Below are 23,574 nucleotides of genomic sequence, written 5' to 3' on the forward strand. Positions count from 1 at the left end.
TTGCTACTTTATATGACAATAATATATTACAAATGTACAAATTTTGTTTTATGCAATTTTTTTTCTCAAAAACAATACCTATGAGCTATGTGGAAAGTAAAAAGATCTAAATTCAATACTTGATTATTATTAGTATTTTATTTTATGGTTATATAGAAAATTAAATTTTATTTTTTAAATATACTCAAGAAAGAGTCTTGTTTCCCGCACACAAAAATAATAACTTTTATAATTTTTTCTATCGCGTATTCTTTGTCCTATGTAATAATTGAGCAAGACAAGCTGCTCACAATGCGGTTGTGCCAAGTATCATTTAAAAGGAGCAACGATTCTACTAGAATCTTCGCTAATGTCACATTCTATTTGTTACGATCACGTGGAGGCTGTGGATTCGTTCCCCATGGAATAGGGTCGCAGAACGTTCGATGTGTGTTGCTCGGTCCGGATCGCGTGTAAAATACACATGCACGTGAGTCTCTCGTCAGCGGCGTCGCACATCTACCATAATGAGAATAGAGCTTATGAGAGGTGGGGGAGTGACGTTTGGTTTCGTCGCTCTTGCTGATGTGGAAGTCGAAAAGTCGAAAAGAAAGCATTCATAGTTCCTCGCATTTAATTCGTAGAGATCACGGCCGCGATCGTTTCTGACGTTCGGAAACTTGTCCCCTTCGCCGGGTTTCTCGGTCACCGACTCTCTCTTTCATCTTTTTTTTTTTTTTTTTCCATCAATAAGTTTCCGTAGAATGCGAGAACTCATGTTTCTCGAAATGTTAATTGGTTTCTCTATCCTCGCAACGGCGATCCCGAAGCCGGACAACGAACATCACGTTTTACACAAGGTTAAAAACATAAAAAAAAGATTGAACTTTTTTTTATAAATATTATGTATATATATAATGTATATATCTTCTCACATTGCTAGAATGATGAACTTATTTCGACATTCAACATGCTTTTATATTGTTCTTATTATGCAGTTAAAAAAATGTAGATTAAAATTTAGCAAACGCTCTAGTTATTTTAATGAATTATAAGAAATAAAAATATACATTACACAAATTTTAGAAATATATCAAACGTCTTAATTTCAGGATGAAAGTCACTATATCAACTCGCAACACAATTCAGCTTTCGATCACGAAGCTTTCCTCGGAGAGGAAGCTAAGACTTTTGATCATCTCAGTCCTGAGGAAAGCACTAGGAGACTAGGATTGATTGTTGACAGAATAGACAAGGATAAAGACGGCTACGTAACGCAAGAAGAGCTTAAAGACTGGATAATGTATACACAACAGCGTTACATCAGAGATGATGTGGAACGACAATGGAGTTCTCACAATCCAGAGGGAAAAGAAAAATTGCCTTGGACAGAGTACAAAAATATGGTTTATTATGATATAGACGAGCGTGAGAAAGAAAACGAGAACAAATCGGCCGATACATTTTCATATTTACAAATGCTCAAGAGGGATCGCAGAAGATGGTCGACCGCGGATTTGGATGGCGATGATGCTCTGACCAAGGAGGAATTTACCGCTTTTCTTCACGCAGAGGAGGCAGAGCATATGAAAGATGTGATAGTGTTAGAAACAATGGAAGATATTGATAAGGACGAGGATGGCAAAATATCGCTTACAGAATATATTGGTAAACAGAACTTACATTACATTAATTTCCTTTAAATCTTTGAAATATCTCTTAAAGTCCTTAAAGTGTATAACTTGGAATTTTTTTTTTTTACAGGTGATATGTATAGAGAAACTGCAGATGAAGAGGAACCAGAATGGGTGAAGAATGAGAAAGAACAGTTCTCATTGTACAGAGACAAAGATGGAGATGGATTCTTGAACGCTGATGAGGTAGAATAAAAAAAAAACATTTGTATATTATTTGTATAAAAATGTTATAGAAAAGCTATGTAAACAATATTAATTATTAATATTGTTTACTGTTACAACAAAATTCCGATTTATTCAAATATTAAATTTGATACAAGGTAAAGACGTGGATTATTCCCGCGGAATTTGATCATGCAGAAGCAGAGGCTAGGCACTTGATTTACGAAGCAGACACGGACGCTGATCACAAGCTCACGAAAGACGAAATCTTGGAAAAATACGACGTCTTCGTCGGATCTCAGGCAACAGACTTTGGCGAAGCACTAGCGAGGCATGACGAATTTTAACGAGATGCAATCTCATAAAGAAGAATCTAACGAACAAATTACTTATAACAATCTACTTAAGATCTAGTTCCACAAATTTAATCATTTATGAAAATATTTATCTACTTATTTTATTATATATATATATTATATATAATAATTCTTTTTTACATGTCATTGGTATTTATGTATTACGTAGTATAGAGAAAGAAACTGCATGAAATGCTATAAGCTGCCAAAAAAAAACTGTGAAGATTGACTCACAAGCTATTGTTACAATAAAGTTTTTAATATTGTCATATACTATTGTTTTCTTTGAATATCTGAGCAATATCAATTCCTTTATCAGCGTAAATCAGTGTATATGACGTGATTGTCCGGTGTGATATCAAGAATATAATATCATTGTATGAGACCGTCGATCGAAGTTATCAGATAAGAGCTTGTCATTCTCGTAGCAACTAGAGTAATGCGCAAAATATTGCACAAGTTACGTCGCCAAAATACATAAAAATGAAGAAGATATATTTGATTGGACATATAACAATTTTTAATGTGCTGTTAGGTAAATATATTTATTTATTTTTTTAACGTATCTCAGATATTATTCGCGCGCGAAGCAAATATTTCGCAAATATACTCTGAGAACAGATACGTCGGTAACAATGCGTGATACTTTTGAGTTGGGCTGTCAAAAATTAAAAAGAGCGATACATATATACTCTTTTAAAAGTTTTATATCGAATTAGAATCAAAGACCATAGCCATTAAACATAAATATTTGCTATATATGAAATATCAGACGACATCTGTATTTTATAAATACTATATTTTTGCACATGTAAATACAAAAATACATATAGAAATAAAATATTGTATATGAGATAGTTTTTATATAATTTTATCAAGTTACACATGGATGTGGATAAAAATTACCTACTAATGTACATATGCTAATATAAAACAATAATACAAAAAAAACTACTGTTTCTTTGTTAAAATTTCTATTTAGTTGTTTATATTAAATGCGTTAGATTTAATACACATCTATTTTACACGAATAATTCTTGTTTTAAATCATCAGAATCTATTCTTTATGTGTAGTAATGGGAGACCAAGAGTGCTTTAGATATACATGGCCAGGTCCAAGGCTAACTGCAAAAGATGTAAACTGCACAGATTATGCAGAAACACGCCCATACGTCCCTTGCATAGACCCAATTTATGAGAGTGAGTAATTCCGCAGTTACATTTATAGCTGTTGAAACTGTTCTTCTTTACAATATTTTTCAGGTATTCAGATGCCAAGTACAAATTACGTATGGGAAAGTAAACAAAATAATAAACCAATAAATGTCACTGATGTGAACGAGTTTTTTTGTCATATGGAAAAAAGTAACGTTTGCGTGAAATATACGTACATATATAATAGTGCAGGTAAATACAAGAAAAGTAGCATAAGTTATTTCAAGCATGGATAGTAGGGCGTATAGTGTATGCAAATGTAAATAAACTTTTTATCTACAGTTGTGAATGTCAGTTATTTCTGTGGAAAAGTCATAGAGGACCAAACAACAGCCATTACAGCAGGTTGCTTTGTTCAGTATGTACGTATTGTAAAGTTTGCAACTATTTTTTAACGCTAATATTATCACTTTTTATTCGACAATAACGAATATAATATTATGATGTAATAAAATATTTACGAATATAATTATAATAATGTAATAAAATAATTTTTAGACCGAGGGATACACTATTGAAGTATGCGCATGCAGATCTAGAGACGGCAGCATGCCTTGCAATTCAACAATAAGAAATACATATTCCATGTTAATCATCTTTATAGCTACATCTATTTCACTATTCATGTATACAATTTATAATACTTTCTAACATTTTTTTCTGCTTTTTTAATTCTCTAATGTAGATAAAATTAGTATAAATTGTATATATTTAATATTAATTTTTATGTAAGCGTATCTTTTTACACTTTTATAAAACATGCAATATAAATTATATACACAGAGATACATACATCTATGTAGTAGTCGTAATCTTATAAGTAAAAGTAAAAATAAATTCTACGTATTTAAAATAAAGGAGAAGTCATATAAACTCTGAAATAACAAATAACTGTAATAACTCTGAAATAACAATATAACAAAAACTTTGACTAAGAATTCAAAACTATTAAGGTGCATTTTCACGTGCCGCTAAAACTGATCGTTCAAGCGACAAAAAAAGTCACGTGATGATTTTTCTCGCTGAACTATTCAACGTCAACTTTTCTACATAAAAAAGATTAGAAGTGACAAAATTAAGAGATAGATTTTGCGTTGTTTGCGTTTTTGTTGACGATTATTTATATATATTTTTACTTCTTCATCTTCATTTGTCTTGAATTAAATTAGTTCATTTTTGTATTTTTTTTAAAACGGGAGTTCTGCAAAGTTATGTTTATATCTTTGGTATACACTGTCAAGACTGTGTTTGGAAACACCATTCGTGTGCACATTTTATCTTTGTTTTACATTTATTACAATAAGCGATAAAGATAAAGCGCGCACGAGTAGTGTTTCCAAATGCAGCTCAGTGCATCACAGCTTTTAAGAAACAATGCTTTGTAGTTGAACTGGTTCCAACTACAAAATTGTAACCGCTGGAATACGAGCAACAAATCAAAGTCATCACGTGACTCTTCTTGTCGCTTAAACACTTAGTTTCAGCGGCACATGAAATTGTACCTTTAAAAAGCAATATTTGTTTTTTAAAACAAATATTTTTACTTGTTCTAAAGAAAAAGACAAGATACATATGTATTATGTATTTTGTCAATTTGTATACTGAAATAAGTCTTTAAAATACTTAGCATTAATTATTACGTATGGAAGTAGTACAAATATTAGATCTTGTTACATTTAAATTTTTTAGTGCTAGAAGATATGTGTAAAGTTACATAAGCATAATAGAAACTTATTCACACATCTGAAGCAACGAATTAATCGTAACATCTTTCTTTCCTTGATTAGCGTCATATACTGATTTTATAACTTCCTTATCAATGTTGGGAAACATTTCTGCGATCTGCGAAACAAACAAATTATTATTATTAACATTCACATATAATAACAAAAATTAGAAAAAATTGTAGATATACATGTCAAATACCTGTTGCAATTCAACTTCGGCATTTGGCAGAGTGCTTGGTACGACATTTGGTGCAGCCATAACTGAAGGTGTTGTGTAAACGTTTACTGGAGCATATGGCATACCAAACATTGTTGCAGAAGGAACCATCATTATAGAAGAGGAACCCATATATGGATAACACTTATTCTAATAAGAATCAATCAAAAAATGAAATGTTTAAATATAAATGTTTAGAAAGATGTAATTCTTTATATTAACAGTAAAGTATTTCGATATCAAAAGAGACGGTGTCGCAAAACTTGAATTCAATTAGTTGCTCTTAAGTTCTATAATCTGTTGTATTATATAAATAAACAAACATATATTAAAAAATAATAAATATAAATATATGTATATTCGTACCGAGTAACTAAAAACTAAATTGATCATGCCTTCCTGATTTTCTCCTTGTTTTCCACTGAGCATATACCAATCCTCATGAGTCTCTCCCTTTTGAATAACCTGTGGAGGAATGTTTATGTGGCCCCAAGCAATTAATTCGTCCATCACAAAAGAACACTCATCATAAATTTCTATATAAATTTGAGTAACACCAGGTGGAAGGACACTGCAATGATAAATATTGCAAGATTTTTGTACTACACACACAAATATAAAAAACACTAGAACTATTGAAACAAAATATATTCTCACCACTGAATTACTTTATTCCAATGTGGATTTTTTCCACCATTTGAATCTGTATGAGTTTCATAGACTGAGTGTCCTACTCGTAACCTCACGTAAGGATCCATCCTTGTCATTCCATAATTTTTTACTAATTTGGCCTGAAAAAAAACAGTCTCTTTTAATAATTTTGTTTTATTTATTAAACTAATTGGTGTTGGATGTTTGTCACGGTAGAAAAAAGAGAAGAGATTACCTGAGAAATTGTTATGTTAAGTCTACCCCATCGTGGATCAACAGTTACTGGCATATTTTGCATCTGTTGCTGAAGAGCTAGAGCAGTTTGCTGATCTGCTGCTTCCTGTTGAAGTTGAGCATTTTGCTCATTTATTCTCAAAAAACTATCTGGCAATGGTCCCACAAAAGCCTGGATATTATACAAATTATTACAATAAAAGATTGAAAAATGATGTTATTACATTATAAATATTATAAACATTGACATAAAAATATCAATATCTCCGTATTATTTTTAATCATCTTTACATCTTGTTGAGTTTAAACACGTTTAATTTATGTTGAATTTTAGAACATCTGTAGTGCTTCTGATTAATTGTGTTTGACAAGTAATAGAGAGCATGTATATACGTACTCGTTTTTTCCAATCCTCATGCAACGGTCTGTCTGTGTCCATAATGTGCAATATCTAAAAATTTATCTCTGTAAATCACTAATTTACATGCACGTCTAAAATTTGCTAAGTATGTCAAATACGTCGAATCACTCGAGCATGTACTTCGTATCACTGATATACATATGTCATTCGTAACTGATTTGCGGTTTCTTCGAACACGGTTATCAACATTGACGTATGTTTTTGTATTATACACGCACACACACATGCACACGCATGCTAGAGGGCGTTGTTGCACGTACAAAAAGAAACTAAATACTTATCAATTGTTGGTAACAGTCAGGTGTTGTAAATATCAGAGAGGGCAGCAAAATGGTACCAAAAAATTATTATATCATGCGTAATCATACGTGCTGATTTAACATGATTCACATTATAATTTCTGACTTTTCCTGATGATCTTCGAAATTCGAAAAACATTTCGGGTCAAATATTCAAACGCATGAGGATGGATGATAACGCGTGATCGAAGTATGGAGTATTTAGGCGAGATATTCGCTCTCGGAATTGACGCTGCTGTATTTGGTATTTGTTTGAAACAGTACATTTCTTACAAAAGTGCTGTTCAGGCGGTTAAGGTATGATATATATCAATTTATTGCCGACAAAGATTGAACACAAAAAAAAAAAAAATAAAATAAAATAAAATAGAGCTCTTGAGGAACAAAAGTGTTGCTTATGTTTTTTTGTATAGAACGTTGAATTACACGATGTTAGTCCAAGTCTGAAAGATCTGGTAGATAAAACTCCAAATGGGAAAATAGATTATATAGCTATCAGAGGAAATGTAAAGCCACTCGGAGAATCTTTGCAGAGCATTAATAAGAAAGATGTGACTGGTGTTATACAGAAGCTTAGTGTCAGGGAACATCTTGTAGCTAGAACATCAGCTGGATATTGGTAAGATTGAATTATCTTGTGCTATTTCATAAACTATTCTAATTTTGGCACAATTGGCACAATACTTTAATTTTATCTAGATAATAGTAGAAAATATATCTAAATGTAGTAATAATATTTCTTTCATTTAACTAATTTATTTGTAGGTCTAATCAAGAAAGAACTATTCAGAAGGTGTACAATGTGGTACCCTTTGTTTTGCAAAAGGGATGGCATTCTGTGGAAATACTGGATCCGTTGTCTGCTGACATTTTAGATTTGGATGTAATTTCTGATCGTTTTGAACCTAGTGTACCATCATTTGTAGACCACATATGGGGATTTTTCATAGGTAACTGCGATTAAAAAAGACATTCTACAATTATATTATTGAATTATTCATATGTGTGCATTATGTTTGTGTGATATAAATAATCAGGAGTTCGACAACGTGGAATACAGTCCACAGAAAAAATGTTGCGTGCGGATTCGATTGTCACTGCAATAGGTGAGCTCACTAAGCCAGGAACTAAATCTGGTAATCTCACTTTGCAATCACCATTAAACGGATCTCCTTTTTATATAACAAGCATGTCGATTACTGCCTTGATACGGACATTAGATGATCGCAAGAAGATGTACAGGCATGTACAGACAAATCTCAGTTATTAGAAAATTATTGTAGTATTTATTACACATACAGAGTCCCAACAATTGTTATACATTTGAAAAAAGGATGATTTCTTGTGAAAAAAATAAGTCCAAATTATGAAATAAAATTTGTATGTATGAGACTTTGTACATATAGCTAAATATTTTTATTTAATTTTTCAACTTGCGAACTCATTTTTCTTGAAAACAAAGATGTATATAAAAATCTTTTATTCTGCGACTTATATTTACATGTAGAATCAGTACCTTTTCTCTGTTGAACGATTACGAGACATTTGTACAATTGCAAATTAAAACATTTATCTTCTCTGAACAGGATATTTTGTATAATAAGTGGCCTACTTGGATTGATACTCGGAGGTATCATAACAAGACGTTATTGGAAGAATAAACGGGAACAAAGACTGGCGGAAGAGTTGCGCAAGTCGCTCGAAGCTTCTCGACAAGAAAGACGTCAGAGAGTCAGGGATAGAGATCTCCGAGAGGATCAAATATGTGTAGTTTGCAAGGAAAATGCACGTGAAATTATTCTTTTGCCTTGTGGCCATGTGTGTATATGTGAGGATTGTTCCGTTAGCATCAACAATACCTGTCCTGTCTGCAGAACACACATCACTCAAAAGGCGGCGGCGTACATAGTGTGAATTTTATGTTGATAAAACTTTGATAAAGATGCTATTTTTATGTTAAAAAAAATGGAACGTGAAAACAATGAAGATTAAATTAAGATAATATTCTGTTTGATTCTGAAAAAAATATTTCGTAATATTTCCTTCACATTGTAATTATATTTACAAATATTAAATATACAATTATAAATTTAAAAAATATTTTTAAATTATACTTTTGTGATTTTTCTGATTTAATATTTAAGAATCTTATTATTTTAATACACATAGCCAAAATATATAAATTATTTCTTGTTAACATTAGTCCAGATGTTTAACTTTTGGTTTGATTAAATTCTGAAATGTAATAATAAATATTTTTTTTTTTTAAGTAATATATAAAAAATAGTTTTACAGACGTATATTCTTTAATAAGAAAAAACTTTGTGTGCGTGTGTGTGTGTATTTTTCTCGTTGTGTACAGAGAAATATTTAAAAGATGTACATACATATATAAAAGACATTTCAAAAATCTATACTTTTCTGTTTACTTCTTTTATCTATATTTGAATCCATATTCATGATCTTTCTAGCCTTGCTAGATTTGCCAATACCAAGTTTTGGTAGTCCTCTGTTCAAACCCTCTAACAAAACGCATGCTTTGCATATTTCTTGACTTGAAACAAATCCACACTGAGTACAATTTCTTCTCTCAGGTAATTTTACCGTGTCTTTTACTTGTAACTGTTCACCTAATATATAGAGAGAAAATAATATATTAATATTTATTTAATTTATATCAAAATGAGTTTTCAATTCTATTAAAAATTATTTTTACCTGAATGTATCACATCTATGATAGATGAAGGTCTTATTTTTTCTAAATCCTTTAGAAAAGCTCGTGCATGACCTCTGTAAGCATCTGGAGCATATTTACATTCTGTGGAGAAGTATACTAGCTGTTTGTGATACGCATACATGACAATCTCTTTTTCATAAGCATATTTCAGTGGTTTACAACGCATAATAGAATCTGCACCTGTCTATGTACAAAAGTTAAATTATGCAAATTATTTACGCATTTTTCTTGTTTAGTCTTTTTTTAAAAAAAATACATTTATATTCTTACAGTAATTATGGATGTACATCTTTGTAATCGGGCAATATCGCCTCTCAAGATATTCATCAAAACCGTTTCGGCAATATCGTCTGCATTGTGACCTGTCGCAATACAATCTACCTTTAATATTGCAGCACCCCTGTCCAATGCTTGTCTTCGAAAAACACCGCAAAACGTGCAATTATTTTTATGACCAATCTAAAATATAAAATTTACATATCCTGTTAAAAAAAAGTGCATACATGCTGATTTCAAAGAAAAAATCTTTAAGTAAACTATTTTACCTCTTCAACTATAGAGTCCATTGTCCATCCATATAGATCTTTATATGACAGAACTTTAAGAGGAATACCATAATCATCTCTATTCTGTTCCACAGTTTTCAAGCTATCATCTCTATATCCTAAAATGCAAGTGTAAACTAAGTATAACAAGTACTTGTATAAATGTAAATTATATTTTTTCCTGTATGTGCTATTTAAAATTGAACTTTATCCATACCAGTAATTCCCTCATCAATGGATAGAAGAAAAAGATCTAGATCATATTTGTATCTTTCATTCAGTGTTTTTAAAACATAAGCAAGTACAGTTGAGTCCTTGCCACCTGATGCTCCAATAGCAACTTTGTCACCAGGCTTGAATAGTTTTCCATTAACAATAGTATCGTGAATCTCAGTTTCAAATGCTGAGAAGAAACACTTCTTGCATAAGGCATCACCAGTTTTGGGTCTCTAAAAATTCATATCATCTATTGTTCTTTTTTCACCTATGTTTTAATATTGTATAAATAAAGCCAGTTATATTGTAAAATTATTAAGAATAACATTTACCTTTAAAATGGCATTTTCTCCACATTGCGTAGAGCATGAAACAGGCATCTTGATATTTTTTTATAATTTTTCTTAGTACATAAAAAAAATCTTCCTATCACTAGCTCTTTTATAATCTTATGTTTTAAACTTTATATATATAGTTTTTATAAGTATAATATAAGATTATACACAGTCTTTACATTTATTAAATGTGTGCATACAAATTGTTTATTTCACTCTTAAATCTACTAAAAATGAAAAATAGTCCGCAAAGTAAAAAAAAAACACGCAATTTAATCTTCTGGTTTCTCAGGAGGTGGTCCGCAAGGTTGCAGCATCTTCTCCATAAGATTGAATCTGACTCGTGCCTTCGCCTCGTTCTCGGCAATCGCGAAGAAGTTCATTAAATCGTAATGTCCCATGTAAGAACTGCAGGAATCACGATGCTGATTCACCAGCCACTCGAACTTGGTCGTGTCCGCGTGTCCCGTGCCGATGTATTTCGATTGCAGATGCTCCAACTGGCTGTGAATATTGTAACGTTCACCCATTTTCCAGACCCTCTTGCGATCTCAGTAACTGCGACGACGATCGTGCGTGAATTGCTTTATGACTCTTTCCGTATTTCCGCGTCTTTTTCTTCGCACAAACTGCGGTTGTTGCCGATTATTGTTCCTTTCTTCTTACGGCAAAAAAAGAAATTATGCACGTGATACATAAAATTTTTTTATCTTACAATCGCAAGCAAAAAAATCCACGAGCAAATCAACCAAACACGGAAGAGCTTTGTGTCGCCAACGTAAGCCAATTTGCCAACCAATCGCGATATTTCACACTGTATTCAACCGCTTGAAAGTTTCTATTCGATAGCCAATCGACGAGTTTGATCGAGCAAAATTGACAAATGCGATTGGTGAATTTCGCGACTACCGACTGGCGACTGTTGAAGACGAGACTTTAAAACCGAGGCAGTTGGTGGATTTTGATTTCTCTCTTCGGCATATATCGCGGCGCCGTCGTGGCACGGCAGCACTGCGCGCAGGTTACATCACGCGAAAATGATGGGGCATTGGTTAAATCTTAAAATGGCGTATGGACTAGCTTAGTTCAGTCCTTTGAGCCATATATGCACCAAACCTATACTGTGGAGTTGCGCTACTGTATATACTGTGGTCCTGATTGTCCTGATGCGAGAAACACCGAGACTCTCCACGACGCCGCGGGACATACATCACATGTGAGTACGATTAATTTTCTATTCCCGCGCGATTTTTACGAGCCAATTCGTCGTGCGCGATCGCGAAAACCTAAATTTTTCCCTCTCGGAGGGAATAAACTGGGCGAGTCCGTTCGCGCGTATGCGTAATGGCGGCCGCGTTGGCTCGGTCGAGAATCTCGTTGCCGCATGGGCACAAAGTCGAGCGCATCTTCCTTTCTTGCGGCCGTCGGTTCTTCGCCAAGTCGACTCCGCTCCGTATCTTCTTGGATACGACACGACGAGATAGCGTAAGCCCTCGCTCGCAAGGTAATCGACGACATTTCGCGTTATCGCTGATGTGTACGTGCTAACGAGCGCACATGTGTCTGTATATTTGTGTGTATGTACACGATAGTGTGTTAAGTGTGTGAGTGTTATATATTCATGACGATCGAGACGGTGTCATGGCACGTCATGAAACCAGTAGCGTTATTTCTGATTGTCGTATTTCTGTCGATATCAGGCACAAATCGAAAGGAACACGCATGGTAGGTTCCTGCTAATATGTTTCGTAAATGTCCTCTAAGCGGATCCAGAATCGGCAGTGTGAAACTATCTCTGTTGAGTGCCTCGAAGCGGAATATTATTGTACATGTAGAACCTAATTGATCAATAAAGAAAATACATATTTTTTAAAATTGTTAACGGTATCTGTCTTTTCTGCGAAGAATGATATTTAAGAGGAATATACCCGTACGCAAGTTTTATTATCCGTTTTATAATTTGTACATTTTTTTTTTTTTTTTTTTTATATTTTAAGCTACCATGTATTTATAATTTTATATTTTAAGCATATTATTTATATTTTATATTTTAGTAATTACAATTTTTTGTTTTATTAGTAAATACTAAAATATGTTTTTCATTATTGTACCAAATATTACTGCATCGAAAATGGTGTCTCCGATATTGACAATTTGTTTTTACTTGTAGTAGGTGACATGCCCAGCACTCGTGACGTTGAGCGAGCTGAACGTAATGGACGATTTCGCTTACGACGAAAAGACAGCACAAGTAGTGACTTGAATCGCCATAATTTTGATGGTGTCGACAAACGGCACAGGCGACATGGCAAGAGCAAGAGTTCCAGCAAAAAAAAGAAAAAACATTATACACCACAACATAAGCCTCTGGAGAATATACCATCTATAGCTTCGTCTATTGTAAAACCATTGGTTGAATATTCTGATGTAAGTAGTGAAGATCTTTCTGAACCAGAAGCAGGAGAAATACAATCAGAAGGAAGTCGTGCAAATAGTTACACAGATGGGGAAGTAACTGATCTGCATCATCAAAGACAGTATTATGGCGGTAGTCCGGTACGAGCTCTTGGAGCATCTCCCATCAGTATGTCTCCTTCACCACCGCTCGACCAACGCCATCATATAGATAGACATTATTCTTCGCCAAAAGAACAAGAGCCATCAATGCACGGCGCAACACCGGAATACGAAGAGGAAGCAAGACGGTATGCTCGACGGAAGGAGAAAAAACATAAACGTGAGAAGAAAAAGAAAAAAAGCCTGAGTCCATCGTCGAGTTCAGGAAAAAAAAAGAAAAGAAAATCCAGAAGACACTCGTATAGCGTGTCTCCGCACCGTATCATTACTGAAGAGTCGGAACAGACTACTCTAACTCTCGATCGCGAAAAACAATCGGCAAACGCTGCTGTTGCTACTGCTGCTGCTGCAAAATGGTCGGAATCGCCACCAATGTTACTGAAAGACAGCACGTCGCCGATCTCACCGGCTACGCCGCAGGAGCAAAGGTGTTTCAGTGAAGAAGCAGAATTGGAGATGTCAAGACAAACATCTCAGAACATTATATCACCCGCTCGGCCACCGACACGGCAGACTGTATCGCCACACACGCCACTGCTGCCGCCACGTTCGACAACGCCGGAAACTAAAGTTGTTGTCGCTACACCGAAGCACAGTAGCCCCGATCGGCTACTGAAACGTAGTCCCAGTTTTCAATCAACGCGACGTAATAGCATTAGCCCCGTTGGTTCAAGCCGTAGAAGACCGCACAGTCCGAGTCCACCGAGACGAAGAGATCACAGTCCGCCGCGAAGAAGAGAATTTAGTCCTACTTCAATTCTTCACAGATCTAGGCACAGTCCAAGCCCGGCCACGGTCAGACGACGAGATTTCAGTCCAAGTCCTATGAGCCATAGACGTCGAACGGACGGCGGAGTCAGTTCTCCTAAACGCAGGAGACGAGACGAGCTTGATCGACGTCATCGACATCATGATAAGGAGAGGAAAGACAAACGAAAGTCGAGATCAACTAGAAGTCCCACCAGCAGCAGGTATATATATGCAGACAGCAGGTACATACTTATCTCCTGGTAAAACAAATCAAAACGTAATGTACAGTATATCCTCGCTAACGTGCCGAATTTCTTCCTCGGTCGTGCCGGGAGTCACTTCGATCAATTACTAGAAGTGCTTCGCTGAGACTTCGCGCGAATTGGTGGGGATGACTGCAGCGGTCGAGCTTGTAATCAAGTTAATCAAAGATAACAGCAATTCTCGGAACATATACCTTCTTTAACTTCTTTCCGTTTGCGGAACCGAGGAGCGGAAAGTTAGCGAGGCACTACTGTATATATAATAACATTTGTCATAATACGTTTAATGGAATTCTTGTCATTTTAGATTACATCTGCCTCTCTCTCGATCCAGATCACGTAGTCCTAGATGGCGAAAGATGTCTCGCTCAAGATCACGTTCGCGCAGAAGAAGTCGTACTCCGAAAAAGTCACGTTCACCAAGCAAATCTCATAAGTCGTTGAGAAAACACAAATCGAAGAGTCCACGACCGAGAATACCTTCTCCTTCGCCTCACAGATCTCGAGCTAGAAGTCCATCGTCTATCAGTGCTCGAAATCTTCGCGTCCAAGCTAAGATTAGCGAGACTAGTCTATTTGCGGAACTTGTAAAGGATCGAAACATGAGAGAGTTGGCTTTTAGAAAATTGCAAGCTGCGAAGGAGAAGGCCGTAAATCAGGATGATGTGCAAATCATCGAAGGTACCGACGAGAAAGACGGCGGTACTAATATGTCCTCCGAAAGTAAAGCTTCCACTGACAATAAGGACAAAATTGTAAATAACAAAGAACAACCTTTAAAAATTGGCGAGAACGCTACGAAAACTGTCGACGTTATCGACATTCCTGTTCCAACGAGCGATGACTCTCTGGCGGGTAAAACGCCGCCATTGCCACCATCCAATCAACCGGTCGTTGCACCGCCACCTGCGCCAATAAATCCGCCATCCGCAACAACAAATATTTCGATTCATCACACAAATATTTCTTCGCCCAATCCACCATCGATATTACCCAATAATTATCCGATTGCTATGACGCACAGTCCCAATTTCCCGACTTCTGCTCCCAACATACCACCGCCGCCGCCGCCGCCGCCGCTACCACCTTTACCGCAAACTGCCGAGCCCACTGTTCCTATTGCGCCAACGATTTTGCCGCAAGTGACTGCATCTGTACCCATGTCGGCACCTCCACCGATGCTATCTACACCAATTTTACCTAATATACCAACTCTACCTCCATCCCTACCTCCACCAATTCCTGTCCCAGCACCAAACACAATCATGTCCAAGTTCAATCCACCCAACAATCTCGTGCCGCTCAAATCGATAGATCCTCCCAAACCTCCTATAGTAACTTTCACAACCAAGAGTCTCAAGAAATTACCATTGCCACCCGGCATTAATCAGAATGACTTGGAAAGCATTGATTCTCCTCCAAGTAGGTCTCCGAGTCCTCCCAGCAAAAACTTAAAACTTCCGGCATCGACGGCAAAACCGCCGCAAAAGAAGAGTATCAAAGATCTGCCAATGCCACCAGGTTGGTTTTATCTTTAAATTTCATTTATTCAAATATTATAATGCTAATCTAATCTTATTGTTTATTTGATTTGTAGTCGTACCTGGATCAGAAGATTTAAGTGGCGAAGACGATTCGAACGCGACACCACCACGTTCGAAGGTCGAACGGGTACCGCCGAAACCCAAATTAAAGAGACCAAAAATACTAAAGCGCAGAGGATCGCGAAGTCGCACTCCTATGTCAGCTTCCGGTGGCAAAGACTGGGGCGAACGATGTGTCGATGTGTTCGAATTTATAACGCAGATCGGTGAAGGTACTTACGGACAGGTATATAAAGCTCGGGATAAACGGGCAAACGTATTGGTGGCATTGAAGAAAGTTCGTCTTGAAAACGAGAAAGAGGGCTTTCCTATCACAGCAGTCAGGGAAATAAAGATCTTGCGGCAGCTTAATCATAAAAACATCGTTAATCTTCGAGAAATCGTCACCGACAAACAGGATGCACTGGATTTCCGGAAGGTTGTTTTTGATTTATTTACAATATACTGCAGTATTTCCACCTAAAATAACGTTAAAAACTTTACGTTTTGCCAAGGAAGTACTGTATTTCGTATTGCATACAATACATTTGTCGGTATTGGTTTTTCTTGAAGGAAAAAAAAAGAAATCATACTTTGTAGAATAATCATGTAGTAACAAGTTGGTAAGATTCTATTCTTGACTGTACAGTTTTGTCTGGAATTAATGTGTTTCTAATTTAATCACATATTGCAAATAGAGAATTTTTTTAATGACTTCAAATATCGATAAATGTTATTTAAACAGAATATCAAATATGTGTCTAATAATCTGTAATTTTTGCAAAACAAACAAGTTGAATAATCTCGTGTTTTATAGGATAAAGGTTCCTTTTATTTGGTCTTCGAATATATGGATCACGACTTGATGGGCCTATTGGAGTCCGGAATGGTGGATTTCAATGAAATGAATAATGCCAGTATCATGAAACAGTTGTTGAACGGTTTGAATTATTGTCACAGCAAAAATTTCTTACATCGGGACATCAAGTGTTCAAATATATTGATGAACAACAAGTACGTTATCCAATATCCTGACAAATAATACTTTTATATTTTTTATAATTACTTGGTGCAACTGCGATTTTTGCAGAGGTGAAGTTAAACTGGCTGATTTTGGACTGGCACGACTTTACAACGCGGAAGACAGACAGAGACCGTATACCAATAAAGTAATTACTTTGTGGTACAGACCGCCTGAACTTTTGCTAGGTGAAGAGCGTTATGGGCCTGCGATTGACGTGTGGAGTTGTGGCTGTATCTTGGGAGAGTTGTTTTGGAAGAAACCTTTGTTCCAGGTAAAGGTATCGTATAAATTCAATCGATCAAACATCAAAAGAATGTGTAAAATATCATTTATTTATGTGTTATATTACATTTGTTATATTTATGTGTCATATTACAATAATAAAATACAATTTGTTTATGTGTCATATACAATTTATTATTAATAATAATTTTTTATCAGGCCAATGTAGATATATTGCAGCTGGAGGCAATTTCGAGGATTTGCGGGACACCTACTCCTGCTGTCTGGCCTAATGTGATAAAATTACCGCATTGGCATACACTTAAACCCAAAAAGCAGTACAGAAGACGTTTGAGGGAAGAGTTCGCGTTTATGCCAGGAGCGGCTTTGGATCTTCTGGATAAAATGTTAGAACTAGATCCCGAGAAACGGATAACAGCAGAAGATGCACTTCAGAGTACTTGGCTGAAAAATGTCCAACCTGAACAGTACGTTGCTTGCGTCTTTCTCTATTAAATTTATTTTTATAAACATTATGTTTTTTTTTATAATAAACAAAAAAATAGGATGCCGGCGCCGCAGCTTCCGACGTGGCAAGATTGTCATGAACTCTGGAGTAAAAAACGGAAAAAACTATTAAGGGAACAGCAAGACACCGCTGCAGTAAGATTGCCTCTTCTTGGAGGGTGAGTAGATTTTTTGTAAAGAAATTTATAATTTACAATTTGCTAAAACATATATTCCATTACCAGTCAGGGACTAATTTGCTCACAGAAGTAGATGGCAGTTGTGTGCGGCAAATGTGCTTGGCATTTAATTTTCTTTAGTTAGATGCATTGTTAGTGTAATGATTTTTTCTTGAGAGCAAGAAGCGATATATCAAAATTGTAGTAGTACTTTTGTATGTTCTTTCTGATGATTCTCGTTTGCATGTCGTCTTTCTTTCCTTTTAACCTAATGAAACAACAGTTAATTTTAGTTTCGTTCACAGTCGTTCGAACACGACGACGACGCAGTACAGCGGAAAATAGAAGCACGAAACATCGTTGGTTTCACTCTGCAGAAATTGTTAATATATAAGCGATACGACAATATATCACTTAACTCTCTAGCTGTAATATACAACTGTTTTATTAAGACGCTTGAAGAGAGTGACGTGAAAAGATGAAATACAGTTACACTTCACTGTTCTATAATAATCATTATAAAAAGATGTACATAATGACATATTTAACATCAAGAAGCCTCAATTGATCAGCAGAGTCAATTGATTCAAAATTTACTTTTGATACAGACGTTTCACAATTTCAACTATAGACGTGTACAATTCTTATAGCTAAAGGGTTAATTGTTTGTCCATTTCCTCTCCATTATCCACACTCGAAATATTTACAAATAATTACAGCAAAATGATTGTTCTGACTACATCATGTTAGTTCTTCACGCGAATCTGATGATCGTCATGTGTGCTTTGTAGCGCACCATCAAACGGCAAAAGAAGATATTCTCTTTTTGGTCATCTATTTAGGTTTAAGAGCGATTGTAAAACTTCAGTACGTCAGTTTATTAAAATAAACTAAGAACATATTGTACACATATCCGTCACTGTTTGTCATGAAACAGAAAAACGTACATGTATAATATATTTACATTTACATAATGCAATAAGCATTATATGATGAACGCGCGCACATATTAATATCGAAGACAAGAATATCTAGTAGAATGTTTCAATTGTGCGCGGTGCATATAAATATAAAAGAAAATTTAACATTATTATTTTGTAGATGTACGATTCTACAAAATCAATATAAATATTTGTATTTATACCGCTGTTGTAAATCATAAGCGAAATACAATTAAAACAGCGATTTTATTATAAATAAATGTAGAAGTCACGTTAGCAAACGATGACTGCTCACTATTTTTTACAAGAAAATGTCTATATAAATAGACAAGAAAAATGTATACAGAAAATAATTATTGAAATGTAAAATGTTTCTGTCATGTAAATAGATAGGTAGAATATACATAAAAAAATATTTCTGAAAAAAAAAAAAAAATATAGATAAAGTAAAACGTGTGAATATGCTGTAAAGATAAAATTTCTTTTAGATCAGTTACTAATTAATTTTTATTTAGTCTTCAGTTTAATCGAGCATTTACATTTGTTATCTTGTACTTTAATTATTTCTTAATTATATTGCAACTTAATAATTTGTATTATACGTAGTTAACGATGTATTTCATTCACATTTTTTCTTCTTTTTTTGCATGTATGTGTTATATCACGCGCGGCGCGTCTAATGTGATTATTATGAGCGAAAATAATTTTTTATGCTGTATTATACGTCGTATATATACAAAACGTACATACGAGGTACAATACACTTGAACGGTATTCGCTTACATATCTGTTATAATAAATTTTCAGTGCTATAAAATCATTTTATTATTGAACACATTTTAGTTTCCACTGTCTAATTTTACTCAAACTAAATAAGAATATCGCTCCAAAGAATTATACATTTTATTTTATATACATATATATATATGTAAACAAAATTTATATATATATATATATACATATATACACATACATATAAAATAATCGGTAATTATATTAATAAATCTTTGTCAGCGTTTATTTTCTGATTTATATATGCATGTAAAGTAAAAAAATATACATATGTTACTGTTTCTACTTATCCTTCACAAGTATTTTTATACATTTTTCGTTTTTTGTCTATACTATTTATTATTTCTAGAAATAATAAGTAGTAAGGTTATGAAAGCATAAAGATTGATATATCTTTTTTCTTAAAATATATAATAAAATTACAATACAATACTAAAAAGAAAATGACTTATACTAACTGTTGTATATATAGGTAAAATGTAGTAACAAAAATGTAAATATAAAAAATTTATTTATAATAATATATTACAGCATAGAAGTGTATTGACAAAATGTTTGTTTTACTCGTGACATACGATAAAATTGAGATAAAGAAAAACTGGATAAAAAAGAGAGAGAAATAGAGCGAGATATGATAAATATACATGTATTTTTGTGTATAAATGTGTATCAAAAGATGAACGTAGTTTTGATACCTCGTATATTTATTTACTCGACAATATATATTAAACATAATGTAAACTTGCTTCTATTTATCAAAAATCACAGGAAAAGTATGTGTATTTGTTAATGATTTGAGAAACCTTCATTTGTGGAGCAATAAAATCTCAATTTGCTATGTATTTACAAATGTCTTTAGTATATCAACAGATTATAAATATAAGATGGTTTTTGTATTATTGATGTAGAATCTACTATATGAAATATTTTGTAAATATATATATTTTGTTCTGTGATTAATCTAGTGTATTATTGAAATAAGTACAATATGTGTTTGCGTTAAAAGAAAATTGACCGGAATATGATGTTTAACTTCGATTAAGATTTTCAAGAATTTTCTCTCTCTTTTTCGTTTTCCCTCCCTCTTTGTTTCCATTTTCTTTTTAGTTTTGTAATATGTACACACTTGATTAAACAGTTTGTATATATTGTACTATTTTTAAATATCAAAATTGTGTTTATTTTGCGTTACGTAGTTTTATAAAATATAAAGATGTAAAAGTAACAGAAGAAAAAAATTTATATATCCTAACAGAAGAAAAAAAATATATCTTAACATAAAGAATTGTATATGTGTATATATTAAGATATATATATATATATATATATATTTATGTACATGTTGTCGAATATGTAGAGAAAGTAACATACTCCGACTTGAGACCAAAATTATTTATAGATACATACAAGCTAATTATAGCATGTAAACATCTAATAGGAGAAAATTATGTTTCAGGAGATAATAATGTGAGGCTGAATGATACGCCGAGAATTTTGTAGCACTTGTAAGAATATATAATAGGTAATCGAAGTTCCAAATCTTAATACGTGTTGATACGCGCTCAGAGTATCTAAAATTTTTTATTCGTTGTCTTTATCAAATACATAATTTAACTATTTCCTCATATGCTTTAAAGCTTAGCTAACAGAATTATAATAATCAGGTTACTTTTTTGGTAATAATGTTTTATATGATATGGGATGTATGTAAAGCGCGATGCATAAAAAATAATGAAGAATATTCTACCAATTCTTTACTGCAGTATGATCGATTGTTACATAAATAAATGATAAAAACTAAAATGTTATGCTTTTTACATTATTATATTGCTTAGTGCATGCATATATCTGTAATTCTAATACATAGTGGACTAGCTTATTTTAAAATATATATTTATTATAGCTTGTGCTATTCGCATGTTAATCTGTCGTCATATTAACGTACATTTAATCTATTATAGGTAAGGAAACGGTATTTTATCAATAACTGAACATACATATATATATATAAATGACAAAATCTGTAAAAATAACTTGTCATGATATACATTTATTTAAGAATATTGTGTGTATATTATCATTCAAAGAAATTAATGATTGTGTTGTTCTGATAATGTGCAAGTAAATTCAATATCTTCGTTCATTGTGTATGTTAGGAAACATATCTCTTTACATTTACTGACTCTGCACGTTCGGCCTGTGACTTTGTTACAGGTCTTCTAAACGACTAAAAATGGAAGCGGGCTATAATTCACAATCAAGCAGGCTCGGCACGGAAGCTCATTATGGCGAAGATAATTTGTTTAACCAAGGTGGACCGTATATGGTATCTACGCCGCCATATTATTTTAACAGTTCAGTTTCGCCGGGCAAGTCGAATCTAAAAGGAGATAATCAGTTATTGGACGTGAACACTGAAGATAATCTCGTTCAACGATTGATGGCTCTCACAACTGCCTTGCATCAGGGAAAGCCGATTCGCGTTGAAGATCTTCTTTCGCTTCAATTAGATCAGAATGCGGTAATTATATAAATTACATATTTTTGAATTACGAACAAACTGTAATTATACTTATGTATAATCGCACATTTTCAACTCTTTTTGAAAAGTTTTATTACATAATAACTTTCTAAATTTACTTTCTACAGCTTATAATATTATATTAAAGATATATCCTATTATATCCTATTATCATTATACAATATTATATAGTATTAAGATATTCTATTATGGAATTTATATTGTATTTTATTTTGTAAGTGTAATAGCACATACAAAACTTTCTATATTCATTTATAACATTTTTATAACATTTTAGTGCGACCTCAAAGTGGTACAGCTAGTGACCGATTTGCGTGCGGAGCTACGTCTTGTCGCAAACGCGCGACCAGGTGGACAGCTAGATCCTCATCTTCCCGTGCTGCATCCACCTCATTCAGGTATGATGATCACAGGCATTTACTTCTCTTTCGCGCAAACATTTGTAACTTTGTGTTTTCTTTCAGATACGAGTACGTCACACGTGTCGGGTAATTTCGACGCTCACGCTGTTTACGCTGGCGATGATGCGGTCAGTTCTCATGGGAGATGGTCGCAGGTGGCCACTTCTGGTGTCCGGAACGCGCTGTCGGCGCTCATATCGTACTACGGTCTGGATAATACTTACAATCCCGCCGCGCCTGCCTCTGCTATCGGTCGACAGCCGGCAGGTAAACCACCTGCGCAGCTCAATTTAACGCAGAATATTTTCCTGCCGTCGACTTCCTCACAACAGTCCGCGTTCAGTTCATAATGATTTGATGAAGTCACGGTATCATGATCATTTTTTATGTGTGAGTGTGTAATGTAAAAATTGAAAGAGACTTATCTTTTGCTATTTTTTTTAAATTACGCTGATGATATAAAAGAACTAGAGAGAGTGAGAGAGTGCGTGTGTATGTTTGTGTGGATAGGTGGATGAGAAAAAGAAAAATAGATAATACGATCATATCGTTAATCTGTTTAGCTTCTGTTATTTGTTAATCTTAAGTGCACACTCGGTGTATACTTGTACGATACGCAATTGGATACTTAATTAGAGTACTTTCTCTTTAAATGACCGTGGTGTTATAAACGTAGTAGTATCTACTGGATTACTTAAGATTCAATATACATTGAAATATATATGTAATATATATTTATGTATAGATGATTTATATATATTTATATATTAATATACACATATATATATATATATATAAATATGTGTAAATTGTTTATATGTATACATTTTATATATATATTGTTTTAAGTCATCATTACATCGATTATGAGTTATGATAAACTGTTTTCCGACATTTTCTTTCCCGAATCATTATATAAAGAATCTGTGATACACATGTATATATACATATGCAAATATTGCATCCATATATTACTGTGAATGTAGAAATTTGAACTCAAAC

General features: G+C 33.9%; 7 protein-coding genes across 16 annotated transcripts; 4 read left to right on the plus strand and 3 right to left on the minus strand.

Annotated features, from left to right (window-relative positions):
• Positions 1-85: 85 nt before the first annotated feature.
• LOC109858576 (calumenin-B) lies at positions 86-3,563 on the plus strand. 2 transcript variants are annotated; one of them, XM_020435986.1, is made up of 6 exons: positions 744-839; positions 1,092-1,647; positions 1,744-1,859; positions 1,997-2,729; positions 3,269-3,394; positions 3,458-3,563. In XM_020435986.1, exons 1-4 carry the CDS (start codon positions 744-746, stop codon positions 2,183-2,185), a joined length of 957 nt encoding a protein of 318 aa, XP_020291575.1. In that variant the 3' UTR covers positions 2,186-2,729; positions 3,269-3,394; positions 3,458-3,563. The 2 variants fall into 2 exon arrangements, with proteins under 2 accessions (XP_020291576.1, XP_020291575.1); XM_020435987.1 differs by lacking the exons at positions 744-839; positions 3,269-3,394; positions 3,458-3,563 and adding an exon at positions 86-469 and having other exon boundaries at positions 1,997-2,185.
• LOC109858581 lies at positions 3,401-4,111 on the plus strand. The gene is made up of 3 exons (XM_020435991.1): positions 3,401-3,601; positions 3,692-3,771; positions 3,908-4,111. Exons 1-3 carry the CDS (start codon positions 3,466-3,468, stop codon positions 4,058-4,060), a joined length of 369 nt encoding a protein of 122 aa, XP_020291580.1. The 5' UTR covers positions 3,401-3,465; the 3' UTR covers positions 4,061-4,111.
• A 4-nt stretch (positions 4,112-4,115) lies between these two features.
• LOC109858578 (toll-interacting protein-like) lies at positions 4,116-6,866 on the minus strand. Its single transcript, XM_020435989.1, has 6 exons — positions 6,636-6,866; positions 6,240-6,410; positions 6,011-6,144; positions 5,720-5,924; positions 5,336-5,503; positions 4,116-5,251 (listed from the first exon to the last, which is right to left on the minus strand). The coding sequence occupies exons 1-6, from the start codon at positions 6,675-6,677 to the stop codon at positions 5,141-5,143; spliced, it is 831 nt and encodes a 276-aa protein (XP_020291578.1). The 5' UTR covers positions 6,678-6,866; the 3' UTR covers positions 4,116-5,140.
• Positions 6,867-6,945: 79 nt separating this feature from the next.
• Positions 6,946-9,021, plus strand: LOC109858575 (mitochondrial ubiquitin ligase activator of nfkb 1-A). Its single transcript, XM_020435985.1, has 5 exons — positions 6,946-7,255; positions 7,372-7,577; positions 7,724-7,908; positions 7,996-8,200; positions 8,545-9,021. The coding sequence occupies exons 1-5, from the start codon at positions 7,130-7,132 to the stop codon at positions 8,870-8,872; spliced, it is 1,050 nt and encodes a 349-aa protein (XP_020291574.1). The 5' UTR covers positions 6,946-7,129; the 3' UTR covers positions 8,873-9,021.
• Positions 9,022-9,327: 306 nt separating this feature from the next.
• Positions 9,328-10,941, minus strand: LOC109858563 (cytoplasmic tRNA 2-thiolation protein 1). Its single transcript, XM_020435963.1, has 6 exons — positions 10,789-10,941; positions 10,458-10,689; positions 10,241-10,359; positions 9,966-10,154; positions 9,675-9,879; positions 9,328-9,588 (listed from the first exon to the last, which is right to left on the minus strand). The coding sequence occupies exons 1-6, from the start codon at positions 10,834-10,836 to the stop codon at positions 9,362-9,364; spliced, it is 1,020 nt and encodes a 339-aa protein (XP_020291552.1). The 5' UTR covers positions 10,837-10,941; the 3' UTR covers positions 9,328-9,361.
• A 45-nt stretch (positions 10,942-10,986) lies between these two features.
• LOC109858554 (probable splicing factor 3B subunit 5) lies at positions 10,987-11,525 on the minus strand. The gene has a single exon (XM_020435937.1). The coding sequence runs from the start codon at positions 11,319-11,321 to the stop codon at positions 11,064-11,066; it is 258 nt and encodes an 85-aa protein (XP_020291526.1). The 5' UTR covers positions 11,322-11,525; the 3' UTR covers positions 10,987-11,063.
• Positions 11,526-11,647: 122 nt separating this feature from the next.
• On the plus strand, positions 11,648-23,024 carry LOC109858551 (cyclin-dependent kinase 12). Of its 9 annotated transcripts, none has more exons than XM_020435930.1 (11): positions 11,648-12,007; positions 12,962-14,339; positions 14,689-15,902; positions 15,979-16,403; positions 16,782-16,978; positions 17,055-17,265; positions 17,430-17,698; positions 17,777-17,896; positions 21,844-22,150; positions 22,449-22,569; positions 22,636-23,024. In XM_020435930.1, exons 2-11 carry the CDS (start codon positions 12,970-12,972, stop codon positions 22,920-22,922), a joined length of 4,521 nt encoding a protein of 1,506 aa, XP_020291519.1. In that variant the 5' UTR covers positions 11,648-12,007; positions 12,962-12,969; the 3' UTR covers positions 22,923-23,024. The 9 variants fall into 9 exon arrangements, 8 of the variants coding, with proteins under 8 accessions (XP_020291519.1, XP_020291517.1, XP_020291518.1 ...); XM_020435928.1 differs by lacking the exon at positions 11,648-12,007 and adding an exon at positions 12,107-12,295; XM_020435929.1 differs by lacking the exon at positions 11,648-12,007 and adding an exon at positions 12,107-12,295 and having other exon boundaries at positions 17,055-17,259.
• The last annotated feature ends 550 nt before the right edge of the window (positions 23,025-23,574 follow it).

The sequence above is a fragment of the Pseudomyrmex gracilis genome, unplaced genomic scaffold (genome assembly GCF_002006095.1).
Source record: "Pseudomyrmex gracilis isolate BER0280 unplaced genomic scaffold, ASM200609v1 scaffold_213, whole genome shotgun sequence".
In the NCBI taxonomy this organism is placed as follows: Eukaryota; Metazoa; Arthropoda; class Insecta; order Hymenoptera; family Formicidae; genus Pseudomyrmex; species Pseudomyrmex gracilis.